The sequence below is a fragment of the Petaurus breviceps genome, unplaced genomic scaffold, assembly GCF_028583685.1.
Source record: "Petaurus breviceps papuanus isolate PSGF00001 unplaced genomic scaffold, PetGlider_PUasm1.0 37, whole genome shotgun sequence".
NCBI classification, from domain to species: Eukaryota; Metazoa; Chordata; class Mammalia; order Diprotodontia; family Petauridae; genus Petaurus; species Petaurus breviceps.
Window position 1 is genome coordinate 29,070,799 of NW_027186296.1, and position 24,918 is coordinate 29,095,716.

Genomic DNA, 24,918 nt, shown 5'->3' on the forward strand with positions numbered 1-24,918 from the left:
GTCAGCTCTTGACCATATCACTGATTATTATTAAATTATGAGACATCATCTAAGGTTTTCTAAACAAGTCAATCACATTTTCAAATTAGTACATGATAGAAAAGAGACTAGTTGAAGGGAGACTGGCTATTATACTAGTCCAAATATGGAGGTGCTAGACTGTGGAGAAGAGCAAGGAATGAAGAAGGAGGAAAGAGATACTTCAAAGGAAAAATTGATATAAGCTCATGAAAGTATATTATAAAATAAAATCCTTGGGTGAATACATGAAAACAGTCAAAACTGATTATGGTGGGAAAAGAAATGATGAATTTGGTTTTAAAAGCATTGTGACAGTGGGGTTTTAACAGATTAGCTTCAGATGAGTGTTAACTTAGTATGACAGCAACAAGATCTGAAAACGTTTCAACACATTGTTAGTAATATTGAGCCAAATATAGTAAGATGAAGTGTAATAAGTACAAATGTAAAATTTTAGGGTCAAAAAGACAACTTTAAGACATGGGAAGTGTCACTAAAAAGCAGCTCATTTTAAAAAATGGGGAGATGTGTATTAAAAGCTTCATAAGTCACCAATGTAACATGGCAGCCTAGAAAGCTAATACAACGTAAAGCTGCCCTGAGAGTTATGTATTTAGGACCATGAAGTTGAGAGTACTGTTGTCCTGTTCACTAGTCAGGTAATATCTGAAGTACTGTTTCTAAATCTGGACACTAAAGACTGGCCAAAAGAACTAGGAGATATCTGAAGAAGTTAAGATTTGAGGTATTAGAATTCTGTTTGGCCCTAGAAGACAATAAGAGTAATGAATAAAATTGCAGAAGCACAAATCAAGGTCCGAAATAAGGAAAAACTTCCTAACACTCAAGATTTATACATGGCACAAAGGCTGACTAGATTCTTCCTGTCTTCAAGCAAAGGCTGGATTAGATAAAATACCTGTTCAATGGGGAGGTTTCTTATTTGGAAACACAGTTTGGAGCAGCCAACCTTTGAAGTCCCTTCCATTTCCAAAATTCTATGTATATAGGAATATGAAACCATATTTGGGATAAGGACTAGACAATGATTTCATTGGAATAGGAATCTTCCAAATGAGGAAACTCCCTCTACTAAAACAAAAGTTGGCACCTTTGCAGCAACTTCCTATCTCAAAGAGTTCCAAGAGCACTGAGAGCTTATGTGACTTGCTTAGGGTCATACAGTCGCATATATCAAGGAGAGGAAAGTGAACACAAAAGTCTTCCTGGCTCTAAAGTCAGTTCTCTATCATCATGCTGACATATATTATTTACAACTATAATCATGGGAGAACCTAGTCAGTATATTGTTTCTCAATGTGCTCTCGCAATTTCTGGAATGATAAAATGTGAGACTCCTACTTTTTTTCCCCATTAAGGAATGGTAGGAAAAAAAAAAAGGAATGGTAGATTAAAAATCTAGAGAGCATGGCTCCCTCTTCTATGGATAAACATTCACTTTCCAGAGTGAGAAATCAACAAAAACAAGTATTTGTTTAAATAAATAAAAGTCACATCAAATTTTGATGAGGAGAAATAAACATTAACCCACAAAGGGAAAAACTGTACTATTACTCTATTTTTTTTTTATCTTTCCCCAAAAAGGAGCTAGCAGAAATGTACTGTACATGGTGGGTACTCAACATTATCTGAAGTAAAAAAAAAAAAAAACCACACAGAAAAAGATTAATAAGAGTTATTTTACCTTGTATGCTGGGGTATCATGCCTGCTCCTCCCCGGCCATCACCCATTCTCCTTGTGTCATGATATCCACTGCCTTGAGAACTCGGACCATGCCATTCTTTTCTTGGTCCACTTGTTTCACGACCATGGCGTTCAACCACATGTCGATCTTCAGAATAATGCTGAAAAAGATATCCTCTTTTTAAAGAAAAATTAAGGAGATCGTACCAGTACTGTCAATTTAGTTGCTGTGAAGAACTTTTTTCCCTCTACTCCCTATCCTAAAGCACTGTGATTGGGCTGGGTCAAAAATATACAAAAGCGGGGCAGCTAGGTGGCACAGTGAGTAGAGCACTGGCCCCAGTGTCAGTAGGACCTGAGTTCAAATTTGGCCTCAGACACTTAACACAGACACACACACACAAAAACTAGCCTGTGACCTTGGGCAAGTCACTTAAGTCCAATTGCCCTGCCTTCCCCCTCCAAAAAAAAAAAAATACACACACACACACACACACACACACACACACACAAAAGCTACACAGAATGGGGATGGGCTAGGGCAGAGATGTACCATCTACATTTTAAGTGAGGCAGCTTCAGGGCATATTCTCACTCTTAATATAGCTAGCAGACATCTAAAATGGCAGTGATTCATATTTGGAACTCAAAATTTTAAAAAACAAATGTTTAAAATTGTAATAGAAAAATACCAATAAAATAAAATAAAATAAAATCACTTGTACTTGCAAATGTTTCAGACTGCTCCTTTCCTAAAGATCTCAAAAATTCTCAGTAACCATCAAATATCCCAAGGGGAGCACAGTATGGTATACAACCAGAGGAAGTAGTCCCGAGACCAAGCAGGTCTGATTCTCTGTTTAACTTGTTTGGGATGTCTGACATATGGGATGTAGTATCTATACTTTCTGGGATGTGACAGCCTAACAAGAACTATCTTCCCTTAAATCTACTCTCAAAGACTTTCTAACTTTTCATAGTAACTTAATCTTTCAACATACAGCAAGTAACACTAAAAAACTGCTAATCTTTAACAGTTTCAAGTTATGGATTCCATCACCAAAGCATGGTAAATACAGACGATAAATTTAACATAATGAATTTCTCTAAGTGGGAGAAATAATCAGAGGACCCCTTTAAGTTATAGCAGTATACCCTGAGAATTGATTTTAACACATTTCCTCAAAGGCAGAAGTTTCTTTACTATAAATGCAAGACAGGCAATGACTCATGTCATTAACTGATACCACAAAATCACAGTAGGAGAGATTACGGAGAACACCTTTGTTTTCGGAAGACATAAGAAATAGTGAATAAATGAAATATATTAAAGCAGGGTTTTTCAGTAGAACTGATTAGACTTGAACAACTACAGTTAAATAATGCTGGCTAGGGCAATGTTAATTGGCTGTAATTAATGTAATAAAAGTTAATGCCTGTAATGTAAGAACAATCTAAAAAAAAAAATTCATGACAAATTTATAAAGATCCTTACCTGTCCACCACTTCCTCTTTCTCCTAATACTCCTCTTTCTCCCTCTCTGCTGCCATAACCAGAAGCACTGCTTCGATTCCCTGGGGGAGCACCTCTTACATTGTGTCCAGAAACTTCTCTTCCTGATCTCTCTGGTCTTTCACCCCTTAAAGAAAAACCTGCAATCAGGATCTTGGTCATCAAAGTCCAAAAACAAATGTTAAGCTCTGTTAAGAAAAGCAAGTCTAGGTAAACATTAGAAAATATAGTGAATACCTCGTGTCCCGTTTTTCAGTGCTCATGCCACCTTCATTCTTCCAACTAGTTTGCCTAGGAGGATTTGGACCACCCTCTCTTGGGTGTCTACCATGTGTTATATCAGGCCTGTCATGAATGATCACTGTCCTCCTCTCATCTCTATCTCCTCGCACTTCTCGTCTATCAGTGTCTCTAAGTTCATTTCTTGGTGGTGGCGGCTCATTTCTTCTGGAATCACTGAAATTTTTGGGGTACCTTTCAAACCCTGGATCTTCTCTCCGTGCAGTTGGACGTGTTTTTTTCCCTTCACCTTGACTAACAAAGCGCTCCCGCCTGTTGACAGTTTTAAAAGAGTTAAACATCTCAATTTTTCTTGCCCAGAAAAAATTAAGGATAAAAAAAACCCCCAGGAACATACTCAACGTTTTCTCTTTTTTTCTCACCTAACATAACTGCTGCCTCTTCTCAATTCTTCATATAACCTATATGGCCTTCTTAAAAATTAACTTAGCACTAAAGTCACTAGTATTAATAAGTAATAATGTAATGAGTCATTTCCATGAAAACTAAGCAAAATAAAACTTTTTGGGCAAAGAAATGGCTCTCAGCACCCACAAGAAACTGAAACACACAGTAGTTGACAACCTTTCACATATTCTTCTGCCTCACAGGAATATTAGTCTCCATGTATACATCACCCCTCACTCCTCCAAAAGAGGAAAAAAACCTCCACTTAAGTGAAACTGCCATTAATTTTTCAACAGTATAGAAATGACCACCATGCCATCACTTGTTTTATCAATCTGTTAAATTTTGTTCAAATACTAAATCATAGTCTCATTAGGCAAACAAATGTCATTGCTAAATATCAAATACTGTGTTAAAATTTTTACTGAAACAAAACTGGCAGCAATAAAGTTCATACACTCAACAATTAAGTCAAAGAAAGCCTTTTGTTGTAAACCTACCTTTCAAAAGATGAAGACTGTACTGCTGTACCCTCAGGAAATCGGGCCCTCTCTCTATGATCAAAGTCATTAAATCTGTTCTGTTGGCGATTGTAGTCAGATCCATGACTGAAACGTGCATCTGTATCTAGAGACAGTTTTTTAGTCTCATTCCAGTAAGGATCATCTCGCCTTGCAGTGGTGGGGAGAAGAATGTTGGATTAAAAGTTTATTTTTAAATGGAAAAGCAAACAAAAAGAAAAAGAAAAAATGAAATGCACAAATCTGACATTTCACAGGATTTCCCATGTCTATCAAATATGAAATATCCTTTTATGTTATACTCTACAGATAATCCATCCACTTAACACAGTGATGTCTTTAGATAAGAAATGTGGACTTTCTCTACGAATGGTCCTCAAACCTTCCAGTTCTTGGAGCACTTAGCTTTTGTAGGATCAGTGTTCCAAGGACTACTTACTCAGCTAATTCTTTCCTTCTAGCTGTCACCACTACAAGAAAATTTTATTTTTAACTATTCATTTTTATTTAGGAGGTTGAAATATGTAATGTAATACACAAGCTTGGGAAAAATTAGTATATACCTTTTCTTGCAAGATAAAAATAAGTTTTACATGGGATAAGCAAGTGGTGTGCTAATATGCACCAAACAGCATGGCAACAGTCACTCTCAGCACAGCTTTACTATTTTGCTCCCTTTGCTCCAGAAATATGCTGAACTGTGAACTAACATCCTAATCCATTCAATGCTTGCCTAATTTCTGACATAATGGAAAAAAGAGTCAATACTAACAGAGAGCAAAAGAAAGTGAGGAACTACCTATGATCTACATCACGTGGACGTTTCAAAGAATTCCTTTTTTCTTGCTCATAACGAAGTTGTTGTTGTTGCCTTCGCAGTTCTTCTCGTTCCCGAGCAATACGTTCTGCTTCTTTACGACGTTCCTTAAAAGAGGATGACAAAACAGAGAAGGTGGAACTAAGCAAAATTTAACAGTTGCATAAAAAGAACAATGGATTTTGAGTTTAAGAGATCTGAACTCTACTTCAGTTTTATCATTCATTAACTACATGATTTGGGGCGTATTACTTTAAAGCAGGTCACTCTTCATGAACTTAATTTGGCTAAAATGAGAGTAGCTAAATGGACTATGAAATATGACAAAGGGTCACATCTGATAACATTTGTTTAAGGAATAGAACCTTTCTTCTCTTCCAAGCCTTAAGATACTATGATCATTACTGCTCAATATTACTAAGATATAAATTTAAGTGATAAGATAAGAGTTCATATTGTAACTCCAGTCTTAGTTCCAAAATTAAACAATGATGTTATCTGAACTTGTTGCTACGGAAGTCTATCAACTATTAGTTTGCCAAACAACTATAAAAGTATTTTATTGTCATTGAAAATGATAACTAGTAGTTAACATTCAGTAGCTGAATTCAAGCCCTAACATTAGACTTACTATAAGTAAAGTAAATTTTATTACAGGTGAAATGACTAATTATCAAATATGAAAAGCTTTACTGAATGCACCTGTTCAATTCGAATGCGTTCCCTTTCCAAGCGTTCACGCTCCATTCTCTCTCTCTCTAGTTTTTGCCTTTCAATTTCTAGTCGCTCTCTTTCTCTCTGCAAGCGTTCCCGTTCCTCCCGTTCACGAATCATTCTAATGCGTTCCCGCTCTCGACGCTCTCTCTCTGCAATTTCTCTTCGTCTAACAAAAATCAGTAATTAGACATACTTAAGTTATGCTGACACTGTGAAAGAGAATCTTTTTTGAATCTTAAATTTTTTTTAAATTTGGTGTTTGAAATTTTTATTTTTAATTTCTGGCATTTTTAACACAAATGGAAAAAGTACTAAGAAACATAATGATCTCAGCTTAATTAATTTTTGATATAACATCTCTATTTATAGTATTCTTACCTATTTAAAAGGATCATAAAACAGTAATACTTCATATTTCCAGGGAAAAGAAAGTCAACTTAAGTGAATTTTCCAGATAACTATTATTCTTGTTTTTAAAGAAGCAAAATCTTACAATTTTTTCCATCAAAAAAGAAAAATACACTTGTATATATACTTCTCACACTTAAGTTTTTCTTGATGAATAACTGTCATTATAATAAATGAGTTATAACATGGTATATCTTCAGTGGATACATACTGTAGGGAAGGTTATTTGTGTTTGTAATAATCAGTCCCAGATTACATTAAAGTTCCAAATGGTCTGCCTCCTTCCCTCTCCACCCAGTACTAGTGAAGACCATCATTTAACATAGATTTATAAATCCATGTAAAACCATACTACACATACCAACACTATGCATTTACCAACTTTTTCTATGGAGGTGAAAAGTCTCTTCCTTCATAGGTCCTCTATAGTTGATCTGAGTATTTATAATACTCAGAATAATATGACTGTTCACAATTATTCTTCAAAAAATATTGTTGTTACTTTATACAGCATTCTTTTGGTTCTGCTCACTTCACTCTGCATCATTTCATCTAAGTCTTTCCATATTTTTCTAAAATCAACAAGTTTATCATTTTTTATAGCACATAAGTATTCCATCAGAATCATTTACCACATTGTTCAACCATTCCCCAACTGATGGGTATCAGCTCAATTTTTGAGTTCTTTGTCACTACAAAGACAGTTACTATAAAAATTTGAGAGCACATAGGGTCTTTTCCCTTTTCCCTGATCACTTTGAGAAACAGATCAGAATGGTACTGCTGGGTCAAAGGATAGACACAGTTTCATAACTCTTTCGGCTTAATTCTAGACTACTCTCCAAAATGGTTAGATCAGCTCACAGCTTCACCAACAGGGTATTAATGTCCTAATTTTTCTACCTCCCCTCCAACTTTTGTCATTTTCCCCTTCTATCATTTTAGCCAATCTGACAGGTGTGAGATATCTCAAAGTTATTTTAATCTGCACTTCTCTAATCAAAAATTTAGAGCATTTTATATGACTATATATAGTTTTGATTTCATCACAAAATTGCCAGTTCATATCCTTTGCCCATTTACCAATTGGGAAATGACTCAGTCTTATAAATTTTTTTTTTTTTGCTTTTTGGAGGGCAGTTAGGGTTAAGTGACTTGCCCAAAGTCACACAGCTACTAAGTGTGTCAAGTGTCTGAGGCTGCATTTGAACTCAGATCCTCCTGATTCCAGGGCTGGTGCTCTATTCATTGCGCCACCTAGCCACCCATAGTCTTATATATTTGACAAAGTACTCTAAATATTTAAGATGAGACCTTTATTTAAGAAAGTGTCTATAAACCCTCCCACCCTCCAATTGTCTGCTTTCCTTTCAATCTTGGATATGTTGGTTTTTATTTGTACAAACGCTTTTTAATCTAATGTAATCAAATCTTTCCCAATTTCTGCCAGACTGCTTTCCTGTTTTCCCAACATTTTTTACCAAACAGTATATTCTTAACCCAAAAAATTAAATCTTTGCAGGCTGTTTTGGGATGGGGGTAAAGAATGAATGGGGAGAAAATTTGGAACTCAAAATCTTATGGAAACAAATGTTGAAAACTAAAAATAAATTTTTAAAAAGAGACCTTAGAATAATTTATAATAGTAATTATAGGTAGCATCTACTAGTAATTGATAGCTAGCACTACTAATTTTATCACTAATTACTTTATATTGTATTATGTTATAGAATATTATAATTAATTACTGTTACTAGGAATAATTGTAATAAATTAATAACTAATAATTTTTAAAATCTCATGGAAGTGAATGGTGAAAACTAAAAATAATTTTTTTAAAAACTTAAATCTTCATACTTGTCAAACACAAGGTTAATTATTTACTATTTATGCTGTATGTCTACTGTTTCACTGATCCATCTTTCTATTTTTTAGCCAACACCAGACAGTTTTGATAATTACTGCCTTATTAAGATTTGGCAGTATTAAATTTCCTTCCTTTACATTTTTTTTGGTTAATTCCTTTAATATACTTGAACTTTTGTTCTTCCAAATGAATTTTATTATTATTTTTCCTAGCCCAATAAGTTTTTGGTCATTTAACTGAGATGGCATTGAATAAATAGATTAGGTCGAGCAGAATTGTCATTTTTATTATAAGCTCTGCCCACCCACGAACATCTAATATTTCTCCAATTATTTAAATCTTGACTTTATTTGAATAAAAAATGTTTTATACTCATGTTCATGTAAGCTCCTGGGTTGGTCCTGATAGATAATACTTTCCAGATATTTTATATAGTGTACAATTATTTTAAATGGGGTATCTCTTCCTATCTTTTCTTGTAAGTTTTTGTTGTGATATACAGAAATGTTGATGATTTATGTATGTTTATTTTATATCCTGTTACTTTGCTAAAATTATTGTTTCCACCAACATTTTAGTTGAATCTCTAGGATTTTCCAAGTCTATCATATCATCTGCAAAAAGAGATGTTTTATTTCACCTACTCTGATTCCTTCAATTTCTTTTTTTTTCTCTTATTGCTGTTGGTAACATTATTAATACAAGACTGAGTAATATTGATAATGGACATCCTTGTTTCACTCCTGATCTTACTGGGAAAGTTTCTAGCTTGCCCCTACTACAAAGAAACTGATTACTTCTCTGAGACCTGGAAAACTATACATAGTTCTAATGAGCTTAGAAGTAAAAGAAACATGAGAATGAGCAGAAAATCTATTTTGGTGACTCAGGTGGTCTTTTCTTTCTTTCTTCTTGATTTTCACTGTGCTCTGGATAATTTAAATGATCAGATATGAATTCCAGATAAGTGAAATCTTGGGACAGTAAGAAATTCAATCTCAAATATGAGGATAATAATTGTACCAATAACATCTTAATGTAGTTTTAAAAAGAGGGGTATCTTTATAATAAACAAAAACTTTGAAAAAATAAGTTGATAACAGTTAAAATAATGCAGCTAAAAAATTAACTTACAATTTTAAAAGGGTGCTTTTGGCTAAAGAGTACATCAATAGATGAAGACACATCACTACTCCCCTTGCTATGGCTTTAGCCACAAGAGAAAGTTATTCCCAAGACATTTTAAATATTCAAACAGTATTTCAACCTCTAGTTTGAGATTAAATCATCTTAACACCTCTTTTCTCCTCTAAGTATGTATATAATATTAAGTTGTTCATTATTATCCCTAATCTGGCTGTCCAAAATGGGGCTAAAAATTCTATAGGAATACACCTAAATTTTATCATTTTGTAATCAAAACACAGTATTGATCAATTCATAGATAAATGGTTTATATCACTAACAGGAAGCCATGAAACTGTTACATCACAGAAAAAACACAGAACTCGGAACTGGAGAAGCTGATTCCAACTACATTCCTACTACATCCTGGCAAGCAATTTTACCCCTTTGGGCCTCAAATTTTCCTAATCAGTAAGAATGCTAATGATTTTTTCCAGTGCCAAATCCTCTCACCCTCTTTATTCCTACAGGAAAGCAGAACATTTCCCCCTTACCTTCTAAGTTCCACCGCTCGCCGTATTCTTTCTAGGCGTACTAGATGTTCTCGCATTCTCTGTTCTTTCATTTTTTCAAAAGGCAGTATATCTTTGCGACTTCTGTAGTCTTTGTCCTTCTTTTTATCTTGACTAGCTCTCTCCCTGTTCCTTGCCACCTGGGTGATTAGACAAAATCTACTAAGTTACACTACTAGGTGTTAAAAGGACTTCTAGAAAAAGATAAGTTTCTATTTTCTTTCATTTTGGCTTACTCAGAATAGTGGGAAACAAAGTATTTTAAAAATACAAAAACTAGAGAAAACTGCGGGTAAACTATTAACATCAGAAAAATTGGTGAAATTAATTTTATTTGTATAGACTTACTTTATCATATCTCCCCCTTCTTGAAGATCTAGAGTGATCTCCTTTTGTTTGATCTAATATTACCATATGACCTGGGCTCTTTGCACCTGATGAAAAAAAAGTAGGAAAAGCCATAAGTATGAATTACCCAAAAACAGATTTTTTATTTTATTCAGATAGAAAAAGAGAAAAAAAAAATCCCCCCCCCCATTTTTTGGGGGGAGGGGGGTGGGAGGAAGGAGGAATTATGTAATCTTATTTAGCCAATCTATATCACATATACAGAACACCCAATATAATACAAAATAAAAGCACTTTTATGAAATGCAGGTAAAGATTATGGCAAACACCTTATTGCTCAACCCTACACACCCATTTTCTACACTGGATTGTCATTTCATAAATACAGGTAATTCTTGGTATAGAAAGTCTGCATCAATGCACATTAGCAAATGAGCATTAACTTTTAAGTCTTAAAGTGAAGTGCCTTAGGCATCAAAAGATAACACAAATAGCCTTCAAATCACAAAGCTAGTTATATCAGAAAGGTCAGTTCTCAAACCCAGGCCTCCAAACAATTATGTCTTTCTACTACACCAATATCAGTCTGCATATTGACATAGAAAAACACAAATTAACATAATCTATGTCACAATGTATTTTTATTTATTTTGTTAAACATTTCCCAATTACATTTTAATCAGCAGCACTCTGGAGTTCTGCAGAGTAAAACCTGTCCTTTTATGCACTACATGATGCCCCCTAATCGAGCACAATTCAGGGATCACAGCAGGAGTCCAAATGTGGAGACGGCCTGACTGGAAGATTTTTACATTCTAGATCAATAATAGTTGGGTAAGGAAAGAACAAATATTTGATCATTTTTACCTTGAAAACTAACAACTTTAAAACATTAAATATTAATTTCAACTTGCTACAAAATAAAATTATATAGAATGACGCATTAGAGGAACAGATAGAAAAAACAAAGGTATATTGCATACTTATTCGTTTCTTTTCTTCGCTTTTTTTAATTGACTCTGAAGTTGGGCCACTTGATCCATTATCACCCTTCTCATCTTTACCTTCTGCTTTCTTAGTATCCTTACTTTCTTTTTTCTCAGATTTTTCAGATTTTTTTTCTTCTTTTTTGGTAGATGCTTGAGTCCTAGTCACACCCCCCACAAAAGAAAAAACAAGTAATTAAGAGAAATTTTACTACAGTGCCAGAAAATATGTGGGGCTACTAATACCAGACAAATGAGCAAATTCTTACTTGCTAGTTTTATCACTTGCTGTAGATTTTTTATCTCCTGTACTTCTGCCTGAACTTGATTTTTCATCACTTTCTTTCTTCAATTCTTTCTTAGAAGGATCACCTTTTACCTGAAAGGTTAAAAAAAATACAACACCATGCCAAAATTTTAAAATCAAGGAAAACTATCCCTGAAATTTATTATTAACTTATAGCATATTAAGCAAAGCTTACTTTCTCAACAGAAATTTGTTGTCCATGAAGTTCAGTACGATGAAGATGTGCAATACATCTAGCTACCTCAGTACTTGAAGACATAGTTACAATACCATAGCATTTTGCTCCAGGACTTCGGGCATTTGTAACTACTTTTGCACTGAGTACCTAAGAGAAAGAGGTTAAATAGTGTTAGAAAATAATTTTGAAATAAGCACAAGTGTAGAACATAATCATGTTCCTTTCAAATCTAAAAAAGAATGCTTCACTCTTCATTACCTTCAATATCACTTGAAACATTCTATACAGTCACTTAAGCAATTGATTAAAATTAGCTTGCTTAAATTACTTTAATGGGAACTAACATACAGGGTTCCAAGCATAATTTATATATTTTTATATGTATAAAAAAGAGTATTTTTTTTTCCTTTTTGGAGGGCAGTTGGGGTTAAGCGTAAATAAGAGTATTTTTAAAAGAAAACATGGTTATCCAGCCATCTCCTGATTACAAAACTGTTAAACTAATTCCAATAATGAGATTAAGCTTTTTCATATATTCTGCTATGAACTTATGGACATCTTTCAATGATAAAAATTATTCACTCATCCATACCTTTTCAGCCTGTCCAATTCTTGTTTATGTCCAATAAATTCTTAGCAAGGGGTCCTTGCCCAGCTAGAAGAGTCTTATTCTTGATCTTGGCATTGTATGAGTACCTATATTTATAGCACAATGGGGCTGTCCATGGGTAATCCTGCAATCTGGCTACATGATCAACCAAACCTTTGTCTAGTTATATTTTTCTGACATTTTATGCCACATATTCTTTGCAATTCTTCATTGATTAATATGTGGTAGCTTATTTATGCTCACTAGGCACCTCTATATTGCTTTTTGGTAGACTTGCAAATTTAATTCTTCAGAAATCATGGTACTTTATCCCCTGCAGTTATATACTACTAAGGGAGAATAATGGTGTTAAAAACTTGGACCTTTACTTCAAGAGGAAGCTCTGGGTCATTAAAAGCACATCATAACGTCCCAAATGCAATCCAGCCATCTTTCCTCCTGCTATTCATTCCCGGGCCCAGTTTACTATGCATCTGTGGTGCCTAGCAAAGATATGCAACATTTGATCAGTTCTATAGGTCTGTCCATTCAATTTTATATAAGGGTCTGGAGAACTGGTTTCTTCTATGAGAATAGTTAAGAATGCATTCTGTTGAATGATTACGGATCTTATTTAGAAGGTTCTTTAATGTTCCAATGCTTGATGTAATCAGCATGTCATCCACAAATAAAAATTCAGAGGATCCTCATCAAGTATACAGAATTTCTCTTCATTCTGGACATCCTCCATGACAGTGGAAAACATCTCTCACAAATATATAACTCCATATTAATATTCTTAACTCAGGGAGCCAGGGAAGTGGAGGTCTTTTCCAATAAAATTTTCCTTAATAGCTTTCAGAGAACTGAGTATGATTTTAACACATGAACAAGAGGCAGCTTGGTAAGCCTTTAAGGTGGCAATTTGCTATCATCAAATTAAACGTCTTTTTAAGAGCCACTAAACAGTAAGCACAGTGGGATCTTGTCTGTGCTGTTCAGTAAGCTGCATGTCTATGCCTGTAAAGATGTGGTGTGATTTAGAATATCATTTGTAAAAGTATGGTTGTCCACTTCCTATATCTTTATCAAGGATGTCCTTGAAATGTGTATAAATTATTCTCAAAGACTTTTATAGAGATGGGAGAACAGACTTATAGGTAAGTAGCTGTTGATATTTTCTTCTTTGTTTCTTTGGTAGTAATAATGTTCATGATTTTTTCCAAGTGTTTATTATCCTCCCTTCTTTCAGTGGGCTGAAAATAAAATAAAATTCCTCAACATCCTCAGAACAAAGATCTCCTTTGCATGTACTTTCTCTAGTCCAGATATACTTCTTATCTTTTTTCTAAATGAAGTCTAGCCCAAATTTAATGACTCATTGTCACTGATGGAGAGGATAGTTTTAGTTTATCACAGTAATCTTGGCAGAACCTTCCTAAAATTGTCCTTTTAGTTTCAACCCTAAATACTCTTGGGATTAATTGATTTAATAGGGTCTCAAGGTCTATATAAGCTAGTTTTTTCTTCTACTTTTCACTGTTATCAGATAATAATGTAATTTTTAACTATCTGCTTTATAAAGAATTTACAAATGAGTTTATATATTAAAACACTGTGGCCACTGAATGTCTTATTTCTTGGTTTAATAAAAAAATAAAATGTTTGCTGGCTAAGTCAGTTTTCAAAGGTTCTTCATTCCTTTTTGTAACAGCTGATTTACATCAGTTAGACTTCATTAGGAAATTATTTTAGGAGAGTCAATTTTTTTTATCCATTTCTTCTTTTTCATATCACACATTCAAAAACAGATTAAACCTGACTAAATTCTTTCCTCTAATTTGGTACTGATTCTGACCTAAACTCTTAAACTGATGTTGAACACTGAGCTACAAAGACAGCTGATGTCATCAAAGGTCTTTTCTAGATCTGTTAAGATATAATCCATTTGATTTTTGTTATGTTATTAGGTGCTTGCTATAGCCAGTGCCTCTTGACTCTATACTCTAAGGATTCATTCATGATACCAAATAAAAGTAGAAACGCAGATAAAACTTTTTCTATCAAAGAGACCTAAAGACGTGCTCTCAAAATGGATGGGAGGTGAGAAATGATTATTAGGACATCATACTGATCAAGAGTAGGGAGATTAAAAAAAAAATGAATCACTAATAGGTGGTATGGTGGGTTGAAAAAGAGCATGTTGAAGACGTAAATGAGTTTTAGTCAGTTATTTTGAGATGAAGCTATCATTTTCCTAACATTACTTAGAAATATTCCTGGCCTCTCTGGCAATCTAATATTTAAGACTAAATGTTCCTTGGATGTTAACATTTTTATCCATAACAGGGAGTATTTAAAAGAAAATAGAATTTAAACCACAATTTAATACCCCTAAAACCATGGTATTACAAGCACTAAAAATTTAACTGCCTCCAGATTACATGAAAGACAGATCAACTCACACTGGAAGTCACAGAAGAAAACTTATGGGTTCTATAATTAGTGTACAGAAAATGCAAATAAATTTTAAATAAAAGAAAAAAAAATCTATAGGTATTATGAAAGGATCTTGAAACACTACTAATAGCTATACACTAACTACAACCACTATTAGCTGTTATGACTACTAGTCATATTAATGACATCCTTGAATATAATTTCTTACAACTTCCCCTAGTGACTATACTAGTAAGGGCCCCTAAGTAAATAAAAACAAACCACCAAAAAACTTTAAAATGGGCTTGTGGTTGGAGGACACAAACTTTTAGCTACTTTAATTTTAATTTATGTCAATCCCATGTGACAATAGAGTTTTCAATTTAAGCAACCTCTGCTCTGGAAAAAAAATATAATTCTTTAGGCTTTATTTTTTTAAAAAGGCTAAAGATGGCTAGTTACAAAACATGTTTTAAACATAAATATTCTAGAAATTTTCTTGATTTCAACTAACTAAATCCCAAGATTCCCACTTAGAAAAGATTTACACATATGTCATTTAGCACAGAAAAGGGTCAGCTTATAGACCTTAGGTAAATGATAAGCATTTCTGAAAAGTCATATTACACTAGCTCTTCACAATTCCTATCATAAATGCATATAAATGAAACTTGGTTCTGAGACCATACTATGCTGCCTAAGCTCAGTTTCTAAGAAGCTGACATCTATCTCAATAGGTCACTAGGATGTAATTACTTAAAATTAATCAATATCATTAATTCCCTTTAGCTATTCTAATTTACCAAAGGGACTGTGCAGGCAATTATTAAGTATTACTCTCCACCAAATTACTATGGAATTAAAAATAACTTCTGAGCTCACTTAAATCACCAAAACACTGCTCTGGACAACAATACAAAACAGCTCAATAATTATGTCCAGTGACAGTCGTTGATTTTTAATAGTTTAATAATTAGTTTAAAATGTGCTGTTCTGAAAATGTCATTCCAATTCAATACTCCTGTGTGTAAATATATCTATGTACATACATATCTATTACACTGTAGTGAATGTAAATACACACCAGAAATACGTGCTTAAATTGGTGAAAGAATACCTTTCCATATTTGCCAAAGAGATTCTTCAAATCAGCTGCTTTGGTATTAGAAGAAAGTCCACTAACCCAGAGATTTCTAGTTGAGCTTCCACTGCTGCCACTAGTGCTACTTGTACTTCCTGAAACAGATTTCATATCAAATGCTGAAGTACAGTAATGAAAATTGTATATGTATGCATGAGAGATACCTACTGTCTCAATTTATAAAAGGCAAGATAGCCATGTGTCTTGAAAACCACAATTTATAAACATAAAAATTTCATCAAGGGTGGAAGGTAAGCCACAAAATGTAAACAACCTGGCAATTTAAAGGTCATGTATTTTGCTATCTTCATAAAGAAAAACAGAACCCTAAACAATATTATTACTGCAGAAAATATGAACATAAAATATTACCCATTTCCTACTCAACCAACATGTAAGTAAAAGTGGAACAGGGGAACAAAAAAGAAGCAATTACTGACTGCATCTCTCCTGTGAAGACTAAGTATGTGGAATGGTAGGGCTAATGGGAAATTTAAGAGATGTTACCAAGAAAATGGGTAATAACCAAATTTAGCTATCAGCTAATCTCCACTACTACTTTCGATAAAAGAAAATGGGCATTAACTGAAAAAAAAAAATGGCTCTAAGGTTTGAGAAAGCATCTTTTAGAATGCTTCAGTTTCTGAGATAATAAAATGCTATACATAATCTCTTGGACAAATGACTAAAGATAGCTAGGTGCCATAGCTGATAAGAGCATTAATCTGGAGTAGGAAAGACCTGAGTACAAATCCAGCTTCAGACAGTTACTACCTATGTGACCCCCGGCAAGTCACTTAACCATTCCGGGCTACAGTTTCCTCATCTGTAAAATGGGATGAAAATAATAGCACCTACCTCACAGGGTTATCATGAGGATTAAATGAGATGTTTGTGAAACAATTTGTGAAACTTAAAATACCGTATATATACTAGGTATTAAATTATAAGTGAATACAGTAATTTATATGGGGATATTTTAGTGGCTTTCTTACATTCAAATGATTGTTTACTACATCTGAATGCAAGAAATGGAAAACTTCTGTCACCCTTCTATGCTTCTTTGGATACAAAAAGGGCAACACAACAATCATAAGTAGTAGTAGTGAAAAATTGTGGTTAATCAACTACTATCAATAATTGAGTTATTATGTAGGAATATATAAAAATTAACACCACTCATTTTCAGATCATTAATTTCTGCTGTTGTGTTATATTGAATTTTACAAAATAAGTAATTTTTACTAATTATCAAAAAGATGCTTTTAAGATTTTCAAATGTTTCAAGACCATCATTATGAACACCAACTATCATGATGTAAAGGCAGAAGTTCAGGGCTGGGGCATCCTTAAATTCTTCTCAAAATGGAGTGTTTTATATAAAGGATGTAACTCATGAGCATCAGATAATATGATTTAATAAAATAAAGCTTTAGATTTTTAGATTAAAAACATTTATTCTATTTCTACATTTTTTGTATAAAACACTCCCAATCAAGGAAAAAATAATGAAATTTATAAGATTCAGACCTAATGTTCCATAAAGCCTGTTTTTCATGATTTTTAGAAAAATTCCAAGCTTACAAAAAATGGATTTAATTTTGAGAATTTTAACATACTTTAATCTCTATTTATGTAGCATTAACACAAGGATTCAGAAAATGCTAAGAGATGGGGCAGAAATGTTTTTTTTTAAATACTCCAAAGTAAGAACAGGAGAGACTTAACTTACTTTATATCACTTTTGAAGTGGTAATATAGCTTTTCCTAACAGGTACACACTTATATTAGTGAATTATACATATAATGACACCCACTTCCCAATATCTGAGGCTGACACGCACTGCTTCTAACAATCAAGTGCTTTTATATGTAACTACTGTACATCTAATACTGTTATAAAAAAATGGGTAACAATTAAAAGATAGGAAATACTACAAAAGCCTATATATATCGGCTGAAGATTCCTGACCTTGGAAATATAATAACAGATTTCAATTATAATAGGAATTGCCAAGGAATTATTAGCTTTCGAAAATGTGCCATACTGCCAATAAAATGATAAAAGTCATTACCTTTGTCATCCTTAGATGATGTCTTGCTTTCTTTAGATTCCTTTGAAGAGCTAAAGAAGCAAATCACCAGAAAAAAGTTGAAAAAAAAAACTGAAATATTTGCTAGGTACTGCATTTCAAACTACTGCTATTGATACAAATTAACAATTCCAAAGGGCTGGATTGGGTTATTTGAACAAATGACTCCCTTGGGATTCTTGCACTGATTTTCCCCAAGATGCCTGAAGATCTAGATTTTCTGACAATTCTATTCAGTGGATATATGGCCATCTTCTCCAGATTTCAGGAATGGGACTTGACTTCATTTTGTGTTCTTAGAACTGATAGCTGTTCATTACCATCATCACAAGGATTTTAAAAATAAAACACAAAAAAACTCGTCAATTTGAAAAAAAAAACAAATAAATGCTGACAATTCGACAATGCAATCAGTAGGACAAACTGTATATACGAAGATCTTGAATTTTTTTTTTTAAAAAGTAACTTATGACGTTCAAAAAATTATAGGCAGGATCATAAGATACTAATTACTGTACAAGGTTCTTGATGCTACCCCCTTAATGTAGAGTGATCTTATTGAATGCTGGAACTCAGTATCGTAAAGAACTGACATAGAAAAACAAACCTCTTTGCTTGACCAGAGGCCCCAGTAGACGAGGGCCCTTTCTTCAAAGTATCCTTTTCTTTGTCTCCAGATTCTGCTTTCTTAGAACTTTCTCTGGCTTCCTTCTCGACAGCATCACCCTTCACGCCGTCTTCCTTCTTACCATCTTTATGGCTCTCGTTCATCTCATAATCTTTGCTTTCCTTCTCCAGGCTCTGTGCAATGGCATCCTGCCCATCTTTTGGCTTACTTGCTTCAGAATCTGTAATTTTCACATTTTTACCTGTTTCTAGGAGGTCATCACCATCAAAATCCAGAGTGATGGCATCTTCAGCCTGGATTGTGACCGAAATGTTGTCATCCTCAGCTTCTTTCACAGACGTGTTACCTTCCATCTCTTCATGAGCTGTCTGATCAGCCTCAGCTAGGTTCTCTTCTGAAGGAAGAGGTTTAGATACTTCTTGTGTACCATCACCAGAACCTGCTATATCTAAGAGGATTTAACAGGAATAAATATGGCAAAACAAGAAGTTTAAACAATTTCATATTCATAAGCTAGATTAGGACCTAGAAAATACAAATTATTAGCACTGATGGAAGGTAAGAAAAAAACACAAGGGTATTAACACAAACAATCCTTTACCCAGGATCACTCATTCTTCATGAGAAAAAAATAAAATTTTCTACATACAAATACCATCAAACAACAATAGTGAGAAAATGGTTCCATCCAGGAGATACCGACCGGCTCTTCATATCTGCTTCTAAGTTAATTCCATATCGAAGTATTTCCTCCATAAGAATTTTAAATGTAGAGACTGACTATTCAATGTTCAAGACATCATAGCTTAAGACTTTGTGACCTTCAGAACTATGCAGCATCATGACTCCTTGAAAAAGTTTACAGTCCAAGATAAGGGTCAAAACTGGTCAAAGTATTTCAGGGTCCTGTTTTTTCAGTCTTCCAATTCAGCTGTTGACTGGTGCAGTCCAGAATCACACACAAAGATGCTGTAGAACGCTCCCAAGATGAACGTCTCCAAATGTTCAGAGTAAAATGGCTATTTTCAGTCTTCCTCCTCACTTCACAGATATTCAACAATGTTCAGTCAGTCCCACAATTATCACGTTCAACGATTTCTTTCTTGCACTCCCCAAAACAGAAAGACTTCATTCAGGCATATGGTCCCTGGTAAACATTTTCAGTCTGCAGCTTTACTCGATAGCTTCAATGCTTTATCAGGCTGCCTTGCGTAAAACACTGTTCCATGTCCTTTCTAGTCCAAAGTATGTAGAATCCTTTGATTTCTATCCAAGAAGTCTTCTAAAACCTCTTGATGACCAGATGCGTAGCATCCTGTGGTGGCTGTACTTGTGGTTTCATCAGATGGTTCTTTTTAAGCCACTGAAACTCTCTCAGAAGGCTCTGCATGGAAGTTTCTGAAAAGCTGCTCTCTAAGCAAAGCACACTGCCATTCCCAAGCAGCAGCTAATGAAAATCAAATTTTGATGGTGATCCACTTTCACGACTAGTTGTAAAATTCAAATACAATCACATACTAGGGATCCAGGAGCACGTATGAGTTACTGCAGTATAGGTTATGTGCATCAACTTACCGTCTGCTAGAAATGATTTAAAAAAATTTTAATAGCATTAAAATTTGCTGAATGAAATGCACATTTAGTGACATATCCACCACAGTAACTGATATGTACTATTTAGCTAAAAGAAATCTTAAATATTAAAAAAAAACATTAAAAAATTGGTTATGTTTTGCTTAATTCACCTAATTACCATAAGACAAACTTCATTTTAAAAGTTAAGGTTCAAGTCAAGAATTCTTTAATTCCTCCTAATTTTCCATTTTCAGAATCTCTGCAACTCTTTAACTCTATTTAACTTCAAACATACCTTTTTCCCTTTCTTCTTCTTCACCATCCTAAAATTAAGAAAAAAAATGTAAATATTAGTAACTTCAATAACAATCTCAACTATGTCAAGTTCATAGACTAGTACCCTATAAACAAGAATTGCTACGTTTCGTTAAGTATTCTGTTTGCTCCATGCTCCATTAAAATAAATGCAGCCTGTTGCAAGTATACCTTATTTGTAAGAGAAAGGAACCACACACTCAAGGATATTTCAATAATTCAAATAATGTTCATAATTAACTTCAGATAAGAGAATAATTCCTTTGAGGATTACAAGTGATGTTGAAATATTTTCCTCCTACAACTCAATAGTACAAAGATGACTTTAAGGTTACAATGTTCAGAATAGTATCAGAAAGCTTAACCCAAAGGCCTGTCTTGTTTTCATGGCCCTGTAAGGATCCTGCAAAGGACAAAATCAAAACCAGGCAGACACTTTTCATTTGACCTCAGAGGTTAGATGTAAAAATTATAAAAACACTAAACTCCAAAACCATCCATACAAAAGAAAGGATAGCAGGGAATAGAAAAGCCAAAATAGCTTTTATTTAATATGTATCACAGTATATGAAGCGCATATTACCTCAACCTATTTATGAAAATTCATTTTTATTTCAAACTCATATTGAATGGGTACTATAGTAAGCTTCCCAATAAAAAAAATTCTGCTGTACATAATGCAATTCAGTAAATCTACACATGGACTTAGATATTAATGGATACAAATGTTAATTCAAAGTACATTTAACTATTCTAAATTGTTAAAATATGCCAAGATTTCACTAACGGTTTAAAAATTATATTTATGTGACTGAATCATATTTGTTATCTGAAAAGTAAATTAGTTACCCAGTTACAGACTGATCAAGAATCACAATAAAGTAATACAATTAATGTAAAACTAAAGGAAATGGAGCTGTTTAAGGAAATATGCTAATAGGTTCAAAGCAACAGTCAATGTAATATTCCTTTAACCAGTATTATTTAAAAAAAAAAAACTCCATTATGATAAACTTCATGGAACCTTATAATCATTTCATTTTGTTATACTTTGGTCATCAAAATATATTTTTAGAAATCATTTTAAGGACCTAGAGAAGAATTAACAGATATTTTTAAAATATTGATTTAAATTTAGTGGGGTGAAAAAAGAAGCTTATCAATTAAGTACATGGTATTCCAATCCTTCTCCTTTTGCATATTAGTATTTTACTTAGCTGGGTGGTTGAGAGCTGGTAAAATGGAATGAGAACTGCAAGGTGACTGCTCTTTGAGAAAATAAATTAATTGTATAGAGCCTAGCTCTAAAATTAAAAAAAAAAACTATCACTGGAGTAAGAACTCCCTCTTGGGTGGTAGTGAAAAGAATACTGGATTTGAAGGTACAAGAGCCTGGTTTCAAACCACAGGCAAAGTAATAAAGCTAGAAGAAGAGGTCAGATTAGACCATATTTATGGTTTCTTCTAGTTCTATATCTAGGATCTTATGCAAATAATCCATGTCCTGCAACTTGAAGAAATTAAGTTATTTGCCCAGGATCACAAAGCCACTACAATGTAGAAGGTAGGTGCTGAAAATCCACAGCCTTCCTGACTTTGAGGTTGCCTCAGAACAAATCCACTATTTAAAGTCACAAAGGTCATAAATATATGAAATAAGTTAAATAATTAACGAAAACAATATCTGACAAGTATCAGTTTATGGCAATCATACCTTTAATAATGATTTAGTAACAAAATATTTTAATTAAGGACATCTGAAAACAAAATGAAATTTAATATATGAACACAGCACACAATTATCTTTATATATTAAACAACACTTGATCTACCCTAAGGAAGCAGGCTAGGCACCTTAATGGTTTTACCATTGACAGTGTACTTATCCATCCTCTCATCTGTCTTATAGTGACCAATGCATCTGCAAAATGATAAATGAGACTGGGAGAGGGGTAGTCAGCAGCAAAACACTTTTGAGGAGGTACAGGGTACAAGGAGAAAGAGAATAGAATGGGGATAGGGGGACAGGATAGAGGGAAACGCAGTTAGTAATAGTAACTGCAAAAAAATTTTGAAACAAGTTTCACTGATAAAGGCCTCATTTCTCAAATATATAGAGAACTGAGTCAAATTTATAAAAATAAAAGCCATTCGCTAAATAATAAATGATCAAAGGATATGATCAGTTTTCAGATGAAGTACTCAAAGCTATCTATACCAATATGAAAAAATACTCTACCTCATTATTGACTGGAGAAATGAAAATTAAAACAATTCCGATGTGCTACCTCATACCATTTAGATGGGCTAATATGACAGAAAAGGTAAATAACAAACGTTGGAGGGGATGAGAAAGATGGGATATTAATGCACTGCTGGTAGAGTTGTGAACTGATTCTACCATTCTGTAGAGCAATTTGGAACTATGCCTAAAAGGGTTATAAAATCATTTATACCCTTTGACTTTGCAATATCACTGCTAGGTCTGTATTCCAAAAGAGACGAAAAACAAAAAAGGACTTATATGTACAAAAATATTTATAGCAGCTCTTTTCTAGGAGCAAAGAATTAGACATTGTGGCGATGCTCATTAATTGGGGAATAGTTAACCAAGTTTTGGTATGAGATTATGATGGAATATTATTGTACTATAAAAAATGATAAGTAGGATGCTCTCAAAATAACCTGAAAAGACTTGAACGGGCTGATATAAAGCGAAATGTACTGTGCACAAAGTAACAGGAATATTGTAGGGTGATCAGCTGTGAATGACTTAGCTATTCTCAGCAATACAATGATTCAAGACAACGCTGAAGGACCTATGATTACAAATGCTATCCATCTCCAGAGAAAGAACTGGTGTCTGAATATCAACTAAAGCATACTTATTTTTTACTTTATTTTTCTTGAGTGTTTGTTTTTGTCCATGTTCTCCTTCACAACATGACTAATATGGAAATGTTTTGCATTTGCTACACATGTATAGTCTACACTGAATTGCTTGCCTTCTCAATACGGGGAGGATGGGGGAGGGAAGGGACAACATGGAAAAGGAGGGAGAGAATCTGGAACTCAAAGTTTTAAAACTGAATGTTAACTGTTTTTATGTGTAAATGAGGAAAAAATATACTAAATTAAAATGACAAATCAGTCTGACATGTTCTCTGTGGCCAATACCATGAATTCACAGCTCTACCTTTCTCATCCACCCTACCAAGTAACCCAGAGAGCATTAGTTATGCCAAACTCAAGGGGTTCAAATTAGAAATGCTAATAAAAATATAAAAAATAAACCATATACCTTACTCTATCACATCAATTTTGTTTTACATTATTATGAACTCAGGTTTACAAATATCTGGTCATACACAAAACCTCTGCTTCTGGCATTCCATCTTTTATCCTGGGTTCTGGAGGTTGTGATGGATACGCTTTGTCTATCAGCAAACTAAAGTAAAAAATTATTTTCTGCTATTGTTAAAAAGCATCTCCTAAACCACCTACTAAAAACTCTCCTATAGGGTGACTGTGTGGAAGGCAGTGTACCCTAATAAAAAGAGGCAAAGGAGATCCTCCTTCATAAGAAAATGAAAATGTTTTCTTCTAGAAAGCATGGACATCCATGATCTAACATAGTAAACATTATACATGGAAGGAGGCTGGGTTTAAAAATATAAAAATCAAGTTTTTTTTTAAATGTCTACTAAATATCTAGCACTACTGTAAACTATTTGCCCCAGAGGAACTTACATGCTAACTGAGAAAACAGAAAAAATGCTCTGCAACTATTTGTATTGTATGACTCTAACTATAAGAGTTAGAGATAATTCAAAGAAAGAGATTAGTGTGAGGAAGACTAGTTCAAGAAGATCTATGGATACAGAAGCAAAAATGTACAGCAAAGCTTGCTTTGATTTGAGGAAGCTAGGGGTTGGGGAATGGGACATGGAACTTTTCAATGATTGACTGATTATGTCAGGTGTTAATTTTACTAGAGGGATTCCTTCAAGTAGAAGTACTATCATAAAGGAAAAAATATGAATGACTTATTTGTGGAATGGTGAATTTAGCTACAGAATATAGTTCCAAAATTTTGCAATGATTAGCTAAAACTATTTAGTTTCTATTTTTAAAATCATCTTGAGAGTTGCACTGCTCAAAACAGGTTTGGAAATAATCTTCTAGAATTGTTTTTTTCAGTCACATTAGAAGTCATGCAATATGAATATTCTTTAAAAAATTCAAATCCCTTCAAGGTTGAAGGGTTGGCCAATGGAAAATATTTGAAAGACATGAATTGTAAAGGCAATAAGACAATAATAAACTCAAATAATCTTTTAAGAGGGATTTTACAAAAGACTTTTCC

The 24,918-nt window shown here is 33.7% G+C and overlaps 1 protein-coding gene across 3 annotated transcripts in view; it reads right to left on the reverse strand.

Moving 5' to 3' along the window:
- The window catches only part of SLTM (SAFB like transcription modulator), a 47,668-nt gene that overhangs the window by 1,507 nt on the left and 21,243 nt on the right, over window positions 1–24,918 (reverse strand). Inside the window, exons 6-20 of one of the 3 annotated variants that reach the window (XM_069098160.1) lie at window positions 20,533–20,560; window positions 18,642–18,882; window positions 18,017–18,066; window positions 15,918–16,036; window positions 11,770–11,919; window positions 11,557–11,666; window positions 11,285–11,448; window positions 10,302–10,387; window positions 9,936–10,093; window positions 5,967–6,147; window positions 5,247–5,371; window positions 4,427–4,597; window positions 3,477–3,791; window positions 3,222–3,366; window positions 1,727–1,887 (exon numbers count right to left, since the gene is read on the reverse strand). In XM_069098160.1, coding sequence (XP_068954261.1) covers window positions 1,727–1,887; window positions 3,222–3,366; window positions 3,477–3,791; window positions 4,427–4,597; window positions 5,247–5,371; window positions 5,967–6,147; window positions 9,936–10,093; window positions 10,302–10,387; window positions 11,285–11,448; window positions 11,557–11,666; window positions 11,770–11,919; window positions 15,918–16,036; window positions 18,017–18,066; window positions 18,642–18,882; window positions 20,533–20,560 — 2,204 coding nt within the window. Of the gene's footprint in view, window positions 1–1,726; window positions 1,888–3,221; window positions 3,367–3,476; window positions 3,792–4,426; window positions 4,598–5,246; window positions 5,372–5,966; window positions 6,148–9,935; window positions 10,094–10,301; window positions 10,388–11,284; window positions 11,449–11,556; window positions 11,667–11,769; window positions 11,920–15,917; window positions 16,037–18,016; window positions 18,067–18,641; window positions 19,111–20,532; window positions 20,561–24,918 lie in introns of all 3 variants that reach the window. The other 2 variants (XM_069098159.1, XM_069098158.1) reach the window with 2 other exon arrangements.